General features: G+C 40.7%; 1 protein-coding gene across 2 annotated transcripts in view; it reads left to right on the top strand.

Moving 5' to 3' along the window:
• The first annotated feature begins 1,281 nt into the window (after window positions 1-1,281).
• clstn1 (calsyntenin 1) overlaps window positions 1,282-12,510 on the top strand; it is a 46,243-nt gene continuing 35,014 nt past the window's right edge. For both annotated transcript variants that reach the window (XM_022206759.2, XM_022206768.2), the window contains exon 1: window positions 1,282-1,556. In XM_022206759.2, the coding sequence (XP_022062451.1) occupies window positions 1,475-1,556 (82 nt within the window). In that variant the 5' untranslated portion in view covers window positions 1,282-1,474. The remainder of the gene's footprint in view (window positions 1,557-12,510) is intronic.

The raw sequence follows: 12,510 nt of genomic DNA on the forward strand, positions 1-12,510 counted from the left end.
GGTGTGTGATATTATGGGGTAATATTTGATACATTCTAGTCTTTACTACATCTATGATTTGAGAATTTCTTTTGCATTGTGATTGGGACACACAAAAACGCTCAATATGAAGACACTGTGTCCTTTAGGCTGTTTGAAATAAGAGACAATATACAGGTTTGAACAGGATAAATGTTGTGTAATCACAATACCACTGTTTCATTCTGACAATACTGTTGACAAGTTAAGATAAGACAAGATAAGAAGAATAGAAGCCTTTATTCGCCTTTATTGCCATTGTTCCCAAAAAAATGTACAATAGTGTTGCGTTGTGATTCATTATTTACATGTCACATTCACAATAAACATTGTTTTTATCTCGTTATTTACTCCATCACAAGTCATTTCTATCAGTATTTAGTACGATTGTGTTCTTTACCTCTCACAGATTGTGGTTCAATGAGGATAACTTACTCGTTTTTCAAAAAAAGTATGTTAAATCTAGTTTTAATCAGAGTCAGAATCAGAAAAGCCTCTATTGTCAAGTGAGTACGCGCAAGAAATTTGACTAGCAGTACCTAGCAACAACAGCAGACAGTAGAATAATAAATAAACAAATCTAAATCTGAGAATTCTAAACAAGAAATGCTACAAGTATAGGAAGTATCAGGACAAGACATACTGTGTAAAAGTGTAAACAAAGTACTGTGCAAAAAAAGACATAAATTTACTTAAACCAGGGTAATCAATTAGAATATTGTTTAAATTACAATATTTCACATAAAGGTATTGCACAAGAACTTGAATATTATATATGTATTGGACATTGCACTAGTATTGACAGGAGTCCTTAATGTAATGTACATTAGAAAGACCGACATATAAAATACATTAGTTTTACGTGACATTGATTTTTAAACAAATGTATTTTCTATTTAGATTTTTTTTTCCTGTTTATTGAGTGATGTTGACAAATTAACACAAGACATCGCTTCTCTTGATTTTCTCTTACTGTGACATTGCAAATCTCCCCTTATGGGACTAATAAAGGATATTTTACTCTATTCTGCTCAGAGTTGCCAGTATGTGAAATGAACCATTTTATATGTTGTTTACACTTATTAGTTTCATTCAGAAAAAAAAATCAAAAAGCTTTGTTTCACTTTAAAATGGGCCAATTTGACCCGCAACCTAACAGGAGACCTTAACATGTCCTGTGCCACACAGGAATTAGGAGTCTCGTGTTTCAGTGCGCCTGGACGTGCCTCTCTCAGATTTTCCGACGGTCCTTGAATGCGTCGCGCTGCAAAACTGCGAGAGAAGCGCTGATTGAAGAGCAGAGCGGCGGCGACGGCCATCTTAGAGCTACCGTGGTAACCGACACTCATCTCCTGGATTTTATTCTTCTGCTGAGAGAAACACTCTGCCCGGCTGACGAGGGAGCAAAATAAAAAGGCTGACTCGGACTTCGCCGTCGGTTGAACTCGAAGTCGGGATGCGGTTCCGAGGGAATAAACGATTTGCATCCGTTGTCGGACTGGTCCTCGGACTGTTGTGCGCGGTCGAGGCAGCTAAAGGTAACTAAGCTGGGATTTGCGTCCCGTTGTGTCCCGTTGTTCACACTGGTGCCTTTGTGCAGCTTAAACTGGTTAAACTCGAGGTGAAAACGGCTCTCAGTGTCGCCTCCAGACGTCTGAAGGTTATAAAGAAGAAAGGTTAGCCGGGGCTGAGCGGTCCTGAGGGGATGTTCAGGAACCTGTTCAGGGGATGGTCAGCTCCGAAGCCGCAGCGGAGGGATGTGGCGAAGTATCCCGCCGGGTAGCAAGTGCACCCGGCGGTGTTCTGCGGCACTTCAGCGCTGAATTAAACTCCAGATTCCAAGTGTGGTTATTGCCCGTGTGTCACGTTTAATCTGACAAAGTCAGCCACTTGAGGAGACAATGTAAAATCTGCGAAACGACCCCCTTCTGTCATCCGCATCGGTTCTATTTTTGGTCTCCTCTAGTCTAGTCCTGTTTTATTCGGATTAAAAACACGCCTCTCCCTCTGCTGCAGAGTTTCTCCTTACTTCCCTCGTACTCCCTGTACTATGCCTGTTTTTTTAAAATATATTTGAACGCACATGAATGGATAAAATGTGTTTCTTTATCCCCTTTGATTTATTTATTTTTTAACTCTCAGTGTAATTAAACCACACAGGTTTATTCCTCCATTAGCAGGCCTTAATACTTGGCTTTGGCACCACTGTGGTCGCACCAGGATGGAGCTTGCTTGGCTACGCATTGCAGATCCTCTTCACATGTCCCTGTTTTTGTCGGTGGATTTAAAAATTGATGTCCTACTGTGATCACAGGCTTAAGTTGTATTTTTTTTTTTAAATAAATGCAAAAAGCCTCTCAGTAGGTGCTGATGAGAACAAGAACTGAAAGTGCATCTGCTGTCTTTTGCAACGTCACCCATGGACACAGTGAGGAGAAACATGGCTTTATTTGCTGCAGGGCGGTCCACCTCCCTCCTTACAGCAGCAGCTCCCTGCTTAGATATGGACACCATCACCATCCGCTGCATGAATTTGTACACCGTGTTTCACTCAGTCCACGCTGAGCTCCTGGGTGTGTGAAAAGGCAGGTGCGTGTTAGTAAGGGGTCACATCACAACCGCTGGAGGCCCGTCTGTTGTTGTCTTTTCACGTTACACCCATTCTGTGAACAGTGTGAGGACTAGGCAAGAGCTATAGGTATGCATATCAAGCAGTAACTGTTTTTCATCAATCGAAAGTAAAAATAAATAGCCTGCAGCAGTTTGTCCTGGGTGCTGTGTGAGTGTGATGTCTCGTGTTGTGTACAAAGTGCACCTGCTGTTGTTCCTGCTCTTATCAGCAAAGCAAACCTGTGAAATGACCATCTTGGCGAGGGCTTATCTTTTATTAAACCAAAGGTTACTCGGTTATTTCGTGCACCGCCTCCTGTCACCCTGCACCACTCCGGCTCTGTGTTTTTGTGGCGTATTGTTGATCTTTTCTTGTTACCCACCATCTCGCAGCAAATGAGGAACCCAGATACTATTATTGTGGGTTTTTTTCCCCCCTGAAGTGGTTCTTGAATCGTCTGGTTTGGATGTTTGCTACGGAAACAGATTGAGATCAATACGTTCAGGTGAATTTACAAGCACAAAGGATGGTGTGGTTTTCAGCGACACTCAAACATTTATCAGTGATGATGTGGCTACCAATCGACACACCTCAATGGATGTGTTGAATCCTTACCTCGACTGTATGATTATTACAACACCAGCAAAGCTTTGGTAAACACAGATCATCTCCAGCAGTGCTGCTGAAACTTCAAAGCGTTGCAGATTTTCAATTCTTTGCTTTCATTGTCTGCTGCTCCATGGCTGGATATCTTCATTACGGTGTCGGTTGCTTGTTTTAAAGGTCTCACTCGTGACATTTCTTTCTTTCTTTCTTACCGTGAGCAGCTGCTGGGTGTCCCCATGTTCTGGAGTCCAACATTAGAGCCGCCGAGACGCATGAGCTTCCTCAGTGCACACAGTCAGACAAAGGAAAAGCTGGCCGCTGGGAAGTTTCTTGGCTCATTCATCACTGAATTAAGTAATTCTAGTCGAACAAATTGGATGCCCTGCTTTGTGCGGTGCAGAGTTAACGTATGCGCTCCCCTCACACGACTGGGACATATTACATGTCAGGCGTTAGAGGTTCCTCCTCCTCTTTCCTGGAGAAGCTTTACATTGATTCACAGAAAATTACATGTCAGTTAAGTCACAGCAACATATTTCTTTATTTTAAATAGAATCATCGGCCAGGCAAGTGGCACACCTCTAAGAAAGCTCCTTAATAACGATCTCAATGAAATATTTGGTTTGTTTTAGGTTTTTATGGCAAAGCTGCAAAAATTAATGGATTAATCAGTTAGGTATCAGCTATTAAAGTATTCTGTAGCTTTTTTGATAACCGATTAGTCGGTTTGAGTCATTTTTCAAGAAAAAAAAAGTCACAGTTGTCAGATTTTAGCTTGTTAAACTTGCATATTTTTTTATTTCTTTCTGGTTCTGGAGACATTTGAGGACATCATTTTGTCCTTTAAGAAACACATATATAATATTTTCTGACCAAGCAACCAACCAAAGTTGTCAATTAAAATTATTGACACATTAATTGGTATTTTAAGCCCAACGTGACTTAAAATTGCAAACAAAATGTCTTGTGTGCTTTAAACTATTCTAGGTGATTCGGATTTTCTTAAAAGCCATCAAATATATGTCATTGAATCCACAAATTGATCATGTTTATTAGGGCTGGGCGATTTTTCAGGTGATAAAAACAATTACTCGTGTTCGAGTCTGTTGTTGGGACCGGGCAGCGGCATACCTTACAAAGTACGGTAGTCTGATCCTTGTCGGTCTTTTTAAATCCAAACCACCGCCATATGACTGAAGTTCCCCCTCTTTTTACCTACAAGTTTTAGGTACAAGCTCGTCGGTTTGAGCTGGTTGTTCGTTATCTTGTTGTTTAGATTGTTCTTCTGAGTCGAGTCTACCATCTTCCTCCATAGCTGTTTGTTTTAGCCACGTGCCTGGGCTTGCCGTAAGGCACGTCGGTGATGTAAAATACTGCCATAAAGTGTGTTTTGCAACACTGCGATATAAACGATAGAATCTTCACATAAAACAATAGACATTTTCTATCGTCCAGACGATGTCTATCGTCATATCGCCCAGCCCTAATGTTTATGTCTAATCCTGTAGTCTACAGGCTTAATTGAAGTCTTCTTCCACATTAAGCTGAAGCAGCACCACTTCAAAAACCAATATCGGTTGAAACCTTTTGCCCAGCTTATGAAGCTCTGTCGCCCCAAATAGGTCAGTTGATTTAACCTTGCCAGCAAGTTGATTTCTCGCGATATTTGTGAGTTCACAAATCTCTCAAGAAACCATCTTGCTCCGCTCCCGCCTTCACTTTTCGTACAGCACCAAGTTGGTTCGCGGCCAATCACGCAGCAGTATTCGTGTGTGGGGCGGGATATCCGGGTATGAAGACGACACCAAGCGCCAGTAGATCAAAACAAACATGGCAACGGAGGACAACGTTCGTGTAGATGCTGCTATTAAGTCAGTTTTAGCTGAATCTCCTATCGCTTCTTTGAAGGAAGAACGAGAGGCACTTTGCGCATTTCTGGATGGTAAAGATGTTTGTGCTTTTTTACCTACGGGTTTTGGTAAGAGTTTAATCTACCAATTGGCTCTGCTCGTTGTGACGACATATTAAAGTTTGCGTGATTGGCTAAAAACAAACCTGTCAGAGGCGGGACATACTGTTGCATTGTCCAATCCGTGCCTCTTTCCTTCAAACGGATTTACATGGAGCGGTCCCAGATTGATATTGTGGAGTACTATCAAGTACTACACAATTATTAATCTGGCTATTGCCAGGTTACAGTTGATTGGAGCTTCCAGGAAACTGAAGTGAAGGATGACTTCCATCAGTGCCCCGGTTGACACCGAAGAAATAAACACGTTCACGTTTTGTGTGTGCTGCAGACAATCTCATTTACGCCCATTTTAAGCCTTCAAGCTGCCAATGATCTGTGTGACGTATGCCATCTTGTAATGTTATGGCAAACGTCAAGCATGTGGATGCACACAGCTGACAATGACCGCTTTGTTCGCCTTTTTCGTTACAGCTCAAGTAGCGCTGTTGTGTGGCATTATTCAGCGTTGGTTTACAGACTTGTTTCTCCCTTAGAAATAACCGAATCGAATATCGACACGACTGCAGCTCGTGACAGAAAACGTGATGTTGTAGCGATGGAGGTGCTTCTAAAATGTCTCCCAACGGTTCACCTTGTTCCTCTTTGAACATGTCAGGTCTTGATCAGCTTTTCAAATGATATGGAAGATGTCAGCTGTCATGAGTGTGTCAGGCGCTGATGGAAGCCATTTGATGTTTTAGTGATCTGCTCTGTGTATTCCACAGCGTCACATCACTGGCTTTAACATCAGACACATTCAACTAAAAGTGACTCAGACAGCGTGAACCTTTGCTGCGTCACCCAGACATGATTCTTATAGACCTCGGGATTAGCAGGGCTTTAAATTTTGTGGAACTTTCAGTATTAAAACTGAGGGAGGAAAAGATGCTGTTACACTGTCATACCACAGCTAAGTAGTTGTTTTAACCCTCGTGTCATCCTGCGGGTCAAAATTGATCCGTTTTAGTTTGAAAATGTGAAAAAAATATTTACATGGTGAAACTTCTGATTTCCACATTTTCAACATTTTTGGGAAATCTTAGAACATATTTTGGTGAAAAAAAAGAAATTTTAAGAACATTCACAAAAAAATCAACCAAAATCCAGAGATTTTTTGTGTGAATGTTCTTATAGAAAATATTACAAGTTTTACTGATATACATGTAATCACTTTAGATATTTTTCGGATTTTTTTGGAAGATGTATACTCATTTTTTAAAAAAAATATTTACAAGAATTTTCTTGCCAAATTTTGGGGATTTTTTTAATACTAAAACCTTTAAGGAATTATTGGAATTTTCTTCCTGAAGATTTTGCTAATTTTCAGAAATTGGAGGATTTTTTTCCCTGAATTTTTGGATTTTTTTCAGACAAGGAAACAATATTTCTTGGTGCCTGTAAATGAGGACGACAAGAGGGTTAAAATGTGCTGGAATTTCTAAATTTATTCATCCTCGAGTTACGTCAGTCACTGCCAAATGTACCGTCCTTACAAGATATGGGAAGCCATTTGCAGGAAAAACAGCGTGAAACAAGTTAAAACCAAATGGATAACTTTTGTCCGATATGCTTAGATGAAAATACGAGTGGAAAAATTGTGATCATGATGAGAAAACTCTAAAATTGCTGAATTTATACCCAACAGTTCATGCTTGAACAAATGTTTTCATGGATAAAATGGTACAATGTGGGCAGTCTGGGGGGAAAAGTATGCCTTTATACCCCGTGATGCAGGATTTAAGAGTCACGGTGTTCCTGTCTGCCTGGTGGTGCAGTCCACAGTGGAACCCAGTCATTTGGGTCATGGCCTACACCAGATTTCACTCACATGTAATGTGTGTTTTTTGAGATATTATTACTTAAGCGCTGATTGTTGCAAGAAAACGGGATTAAAAAACTCCACGCTGCCTCTGTGGAGTCCCATAAGAACCGCTGACATGTTACCCTGCGTTGCCCTGAATAACTGTTTACTTGCCCTGCACAGAAGCCCTGCTCCTAAAAGTTTACTCTTACATTTTCTCGGTATTTATTCAGACATTTCTCAGAGGAACAATAAGCTTTTAGGCCCAGACGCCGGGGTTTGGCATGTCGACTGAGCGCGTCACAGTGCAGTCACTGTTCGAAGGATCACAGCTCAAGCTCCTCAAGAATGTGTATATGAGATAATCCCCCTGAAAGTGCTAAGATGTTGGAGCGTTTTCCAGTTGGTAGTTTGCCACTCAGGCCATGAGAACACTGGACTCAGTTTGGGTCGGCGGTGACTTCTCCTCTCGTTGGGGCCTTTACGAGGTTGAATGGAGTCAGTGAACTGTCAAGAATGGGTCATTCAGTTGTGAATATTAAGTTGGCCAAATGAGTAAGGAGTTGTGTCGCACCACCTAGAAAGGAGCCTGCATTCGTGTTGATTGAGTTTTGTACAATTTTCCTGCTTTTGACAATAATATTGCAATTAACCACCCTAGTATGCAAAAAAACAACAGAATAAATGCCCTTTTACCGCAATGAAATGCCATAATTGAAACTGAATGCCATCGTTCTTAACCCTTGTCATCCTGCGGGTCAAATTGACCCGTTTTAAACTTTGAAAATGTGGAGAAAAAAATATTTTCACGGTGAAACTTCTGATGTCGGGAATTTTTAACATTTTTGAGAAATTTTTGAACATTTTTTTTGGTGGAAAAAAAAGAAATATTAAAAGAAGTTTCTTAAGAACATTCACAAAAAAGACTTTTTTTGTGAATGTTCTTAAAGAAAATATTAGAAGTTTTAATGATATATGTAATCACTTTAGATATTTTAAGGATTTTTTTTGGAAGATTTTACTAATTTTTTGAAAATATTTACAAGAGTTTTCTTGCTAAATTTGAGGGATTTTTTTAATAATAAAACTTTCAAGGAATTATTGGAATTTTCTTCCTGAAGGTTTTGCAATTCTTTTTAAAAATTTGTGGATTTTTTTTGCTGAATTTTTGATTTTTTTTTCAGACAGGGAAACCATATTTTTTAGTGCTTGTAAATGAAGATGAAAGGAGGGTTAAAATGTGCTGGAATTTCTGAATTTATTCATCCAAGACTTACTTTGGTCACTGTCAAATATACCATCCTTACAAGATATTGGAAGCCATTTGCAGGAAAAAAAATGCAAATTAATTTATAACTTGAAATAATTTTCTTGCCAAATTTGGAGGATTTTTTTAAATCAAAATTTTCAGGGAAACTTTGAAGGAATTATTGGAAATTTCTTCCTGAAGGTTTTGCAAATTTTCAGAAATTTGGGGATTTTTTTTTTTTCTGAATTTTTGGATTTTTTTCAGATGAGGAAACAATATTTTTTGGTGCCTGTAAATGAGAACAACAGGAGGGTTAAAGTAATAGCCACTGGTGAATGATACCCCACAGTGTTATTTCTGTGGGCAAAGCGTAATAAAAACCAGAGCTTACAGTTTTTAATTCAGCTCATATCTGCAGCTCATCTGGCTGCGTTACCTCCTCCCCTGAGTCTAACTGCTTCCAGGAGAGAAGGAAAAAAAAAAAAGCCACTGCAGAGCTGTTGGCATTCGGGCGTGTTCACATTAAGATTCAGGTTCCTTGGGAAACAGGTAACCAGAGAACACTTCACCTGCCGCAGGTCAGCTTCACCCGAGCGCATGTGCACAGCTCCGTCCGTCTCACTCTCGCTTTTTTTGTCGCTCTCACTGGCCCTTTTGTGCTGCTCACACAGAGAGGTGATTGAGTTGCGTTCAAGACTCTGCGGCTCCCAACCCCCTCTTCAGAGAGACGCTACGGCCGTCCAGGGTGTGTTCGCTCTGTCGGGCGGTTGCGAGTGCGTAGAGGACAAACAAATGCTGCTGCCTGGCGAGGAAACTGAGAGGCTCCCCTGTGTTTAGGGAGCGAAGGCCCCTGAGGTCTGGACTTCCTTTGAGGGTCTCGGGGCTTCTGAGAACAGTCCCCAGTCTGTGATGGAAGTGAGTTGCGTCAACAAGCTCAGGAGCTTGTAGGGCAAGACAAACACAGAAGTGTGCCCACTGTTTCAGACGGTGAGCAGATTGTTCATTGATTATTCCTAGTACACGGAGTTAGGAGAACCACTTACCAGCATAATTGAAGTCATTCCTTCACTCAGATTTGCATGCATCTCATACCTTCACCTTTTTCTCTGCAGCTTCTGTTTGTCTCTGCTGGATCTGACTTTACCCTCATGTCGTCCTGCAGGTCAAAATTGACCCGTTTTAAAGTTTGAAAATGTGGAAAAAAATATATTTTCACCGAGAAACTTCTGATGTCCACATTTTCAACATTTTTGGGAAATCTTTGAACATTTTTTGGTGTAAAAAAGAAATGTTAAAAATGTTTCTTTAAGAACATTCACAAAAAAATCAACCAATCACTGGATTTTGGTTGATTTTTATGTGAATGTTCTTAAAGGAAATATTATAAGTTTTAGTGATATATATATGTAATCATTTCAGATATTTTTAGGATTTTTTGGGGAAGATTTTTACTCATTTTTTGAAAATATTTACAAGAATTTTCTTGCCAAATTTGGGGGATTTTTAAGGGAAAATTTTAAGGAATTATTAGAATTTTCTTCCTGAATATTTTGCAAATTTTCTGAAATTTGGAGTATTTTTTATTTATTTATTTATTTTTTTTGGTGCCTGTAAATAAAGACAACAGGAGGTTTAAACACAGCTCAAAGCTGCCTTGTACTAAACCGCCTTGAAGGCACCTTTTGGTTGTTGTTGAAAGCACACCTATCTACAAGAAACGCAGAATTATTCAATAGTTATAAATTAGTGCAAAGCTGAAATTGCATACTGCTGATGTGCTAAGGCAGTGGGTTTAAATGGTGTATTTAGAATATATTCAGTATTTTTGTTTCCATAGTCTAAGCTGTTCAGAATTTTCTCCCTGGAAACACCTCAAGGCCTGACTATTGCCTGAGTGCAGGCACTCCCTCCTTCGTCCTCCTCTTCTTCCTTCAGCGTACGACTGCAGCTATTGGGACAGATATCAACAACCCGGCAACAGTGTGGCTTTATTTAGTCTCAAACAACAACAAGACGACAGTCTGCACACTCTGCTTGGTGACCGTGCTGCCGCTTTTGTTGCTTGTGATTGGTGTGTTTTTACTGCTAATTTTAATTTATTCATAATTGTTGGTAATCAAACATTTGCTCTAGAGCGTTAACTGAGTATTCAGTGTATTCCATCAAACCGCATGCACCAGCTGCTTGGTATGTTGTGTAAAATATGCAAAATGCAGACATTTTACATTTAGCTTTGCAGCCGACAGGTTGGTAGTTGAGTAGCAGAGTTGTTTTTTTTTTTTTTTACCATGTCCTAAAATCTAATATGAAATCTCAAATAGCAGTGATGGGTACAAACTGGTGTGTGAATTATTACTGCAGTACAGAGCTCCGTGTTGCTCAGCGGTGACTGACCAGCCTCATATAAAGTGTAGTGGAGCTTCACATTTGCATGTAATCAAAGACGGTGAAGGCCCGCAGGCTGCTGGCCATCACATGTAAAATATGAGTTAAATCGATGAAGCAGAGCTCCGCAGCACGTCACAGGCCTGACACGTGACGGCAACATCATCATTACACAACAAGTCCTCAGAGGTTCCCAGGCATTAGGAGGTTTCATCTGATAATTACAGGCTGATCATCTGCTGCTACGTTTCTGCTACGATCTGGACAGCTGTGCCGCTTTTCTCTGACTGCACAGCTTGAACAGCAGTGTGTGGATTGTTTGGTTGCATTTTATTTGGTTCAATCACTAGCAGAGATGAGGTTTGTACAGTAACTGGACGCGTTTTCCACTTTTGCCATGTGCTCAAGATCAAGATATCCTTTATTCTGGCTTAGGGAAATGTGTCTTAGGCTTGGGGTTACTGTCATATCAGTGTTGGGGATGTAGCGAGATTATATTCCCCCTCTGTGCGGAAGAGACGCCCCAGCGGTGCCATGGATGTAGAGCGAGTGCACAGGGCGGCCTATTGAATCTCAGGATTACCAGAACCTATTGTGGCTCTTACACCCTCACAGGAAGTGTTTCATCACGGTTAATAGGTCAAACTGTATAGGTTAGGCTTCAATAAAAGCGCTAGGCAACCATAATGGGGCTTTGTCTTTGTGTCCCTGTGAATGGTCAATATGTTACCCCATTCTCTTGAGGTTTGTGAAAGAAGTCAGTGGTGGCGTCATGCTGTTCAATATGTGAATCCACGGAAAATTTGTGAATCCTGAAAGATTGTCTCAAAGTTCTGTGTTGTTGATTTGAGTCAGATTTAAGAGAAAATCCACAGAAAAACGCCGTTTCTATGCAAAGATCTGAGGCCCATTAAGCCTTTACTGTATAGAACCTTTTGTTTCAGTTGCAAGGCACGCACAAAAGCTGGAGTGGTAATCACACTGGACAACAGAAGGTTTTATATCAAAGAGGGCTCTTCTTTCTGCTTAAACACGTTGCATTCTCCACGGACTAAAAGTTCAGGCGATGCTTGTGAGCGACTGATGTGGAAATAAGTACTGGCTATCCTGGTCTCATCATAAGGTTTGCGGTGTCAGTGATCCTGACTGTTGTATTGATTACCGACATCACAGTTACTCAACATGATTTCACAGCCGCGCGTGATTTTTATTTTTTTTTGGCATTTCAGAGAGCGGGAATAAACCATTCTTTCTTAATTTAGTTCAACGCCTGGTTCAAAATAGTGGACGGAGCTGATCAGCAAATGATTTAAAACAACAGAAGTCAGCTGCTTTAACCCGGCTCTCTCAAAATAATCTTGACTTCTGCCTCTACTCACAATTTGGACGTCTCAAAAAACAGATTCCAGGTGTTGGCGGTGCATCTTTGCATCCTAGTTTCATCCTCTTCCCTGCATATATACAAACCTGGCGGCGGCTCGTTTTAGCTCGGCTTCATTGCTTTGTCTGATGTCTTGCTTATTGCTTGACCTTGTCAGTGAATGAAATAGACGCAACCCATTATTGGATTAAATGTCATTGGCTTTATTTGCCGTGCAGCAGGATTGCATACCAGGCCGTGTTGCTGCGTTGCCAGGCTCTAAGTGCGTCCAGCAGCCCACCCATCTGCGCACGTATAGCAGCTGCTTCATATGTGTGTTTGTCCCCAGCTTCCGACACATTCGTTTCTCAAAGGCGTCTTAAAGGATTTGATTTTTCCTGCGTCTGCCACACTGGGGCTTATTGTTTCTCTGGTGCTGGATAAAGAATACAATAGTTTTCATTTGTTG

The sequence above is a fragment of the Acanthochromis polyacanthus genome, chromosome 6 (assembly GCF_021347895.1).
Source record: "Acanthochromis polyacanthus isolate Apoly-LR-REF ecotype Palm Island chromosome 6, KAUST_Apoly_ChrSc, whole genome shotgun sequence".
Lineage (NCBI taxonomy): Eukaryota > Metazoa > Chordata > Actinopteri > Pomacentridae > Acanthochromis > Acanthochromis polyacanthus.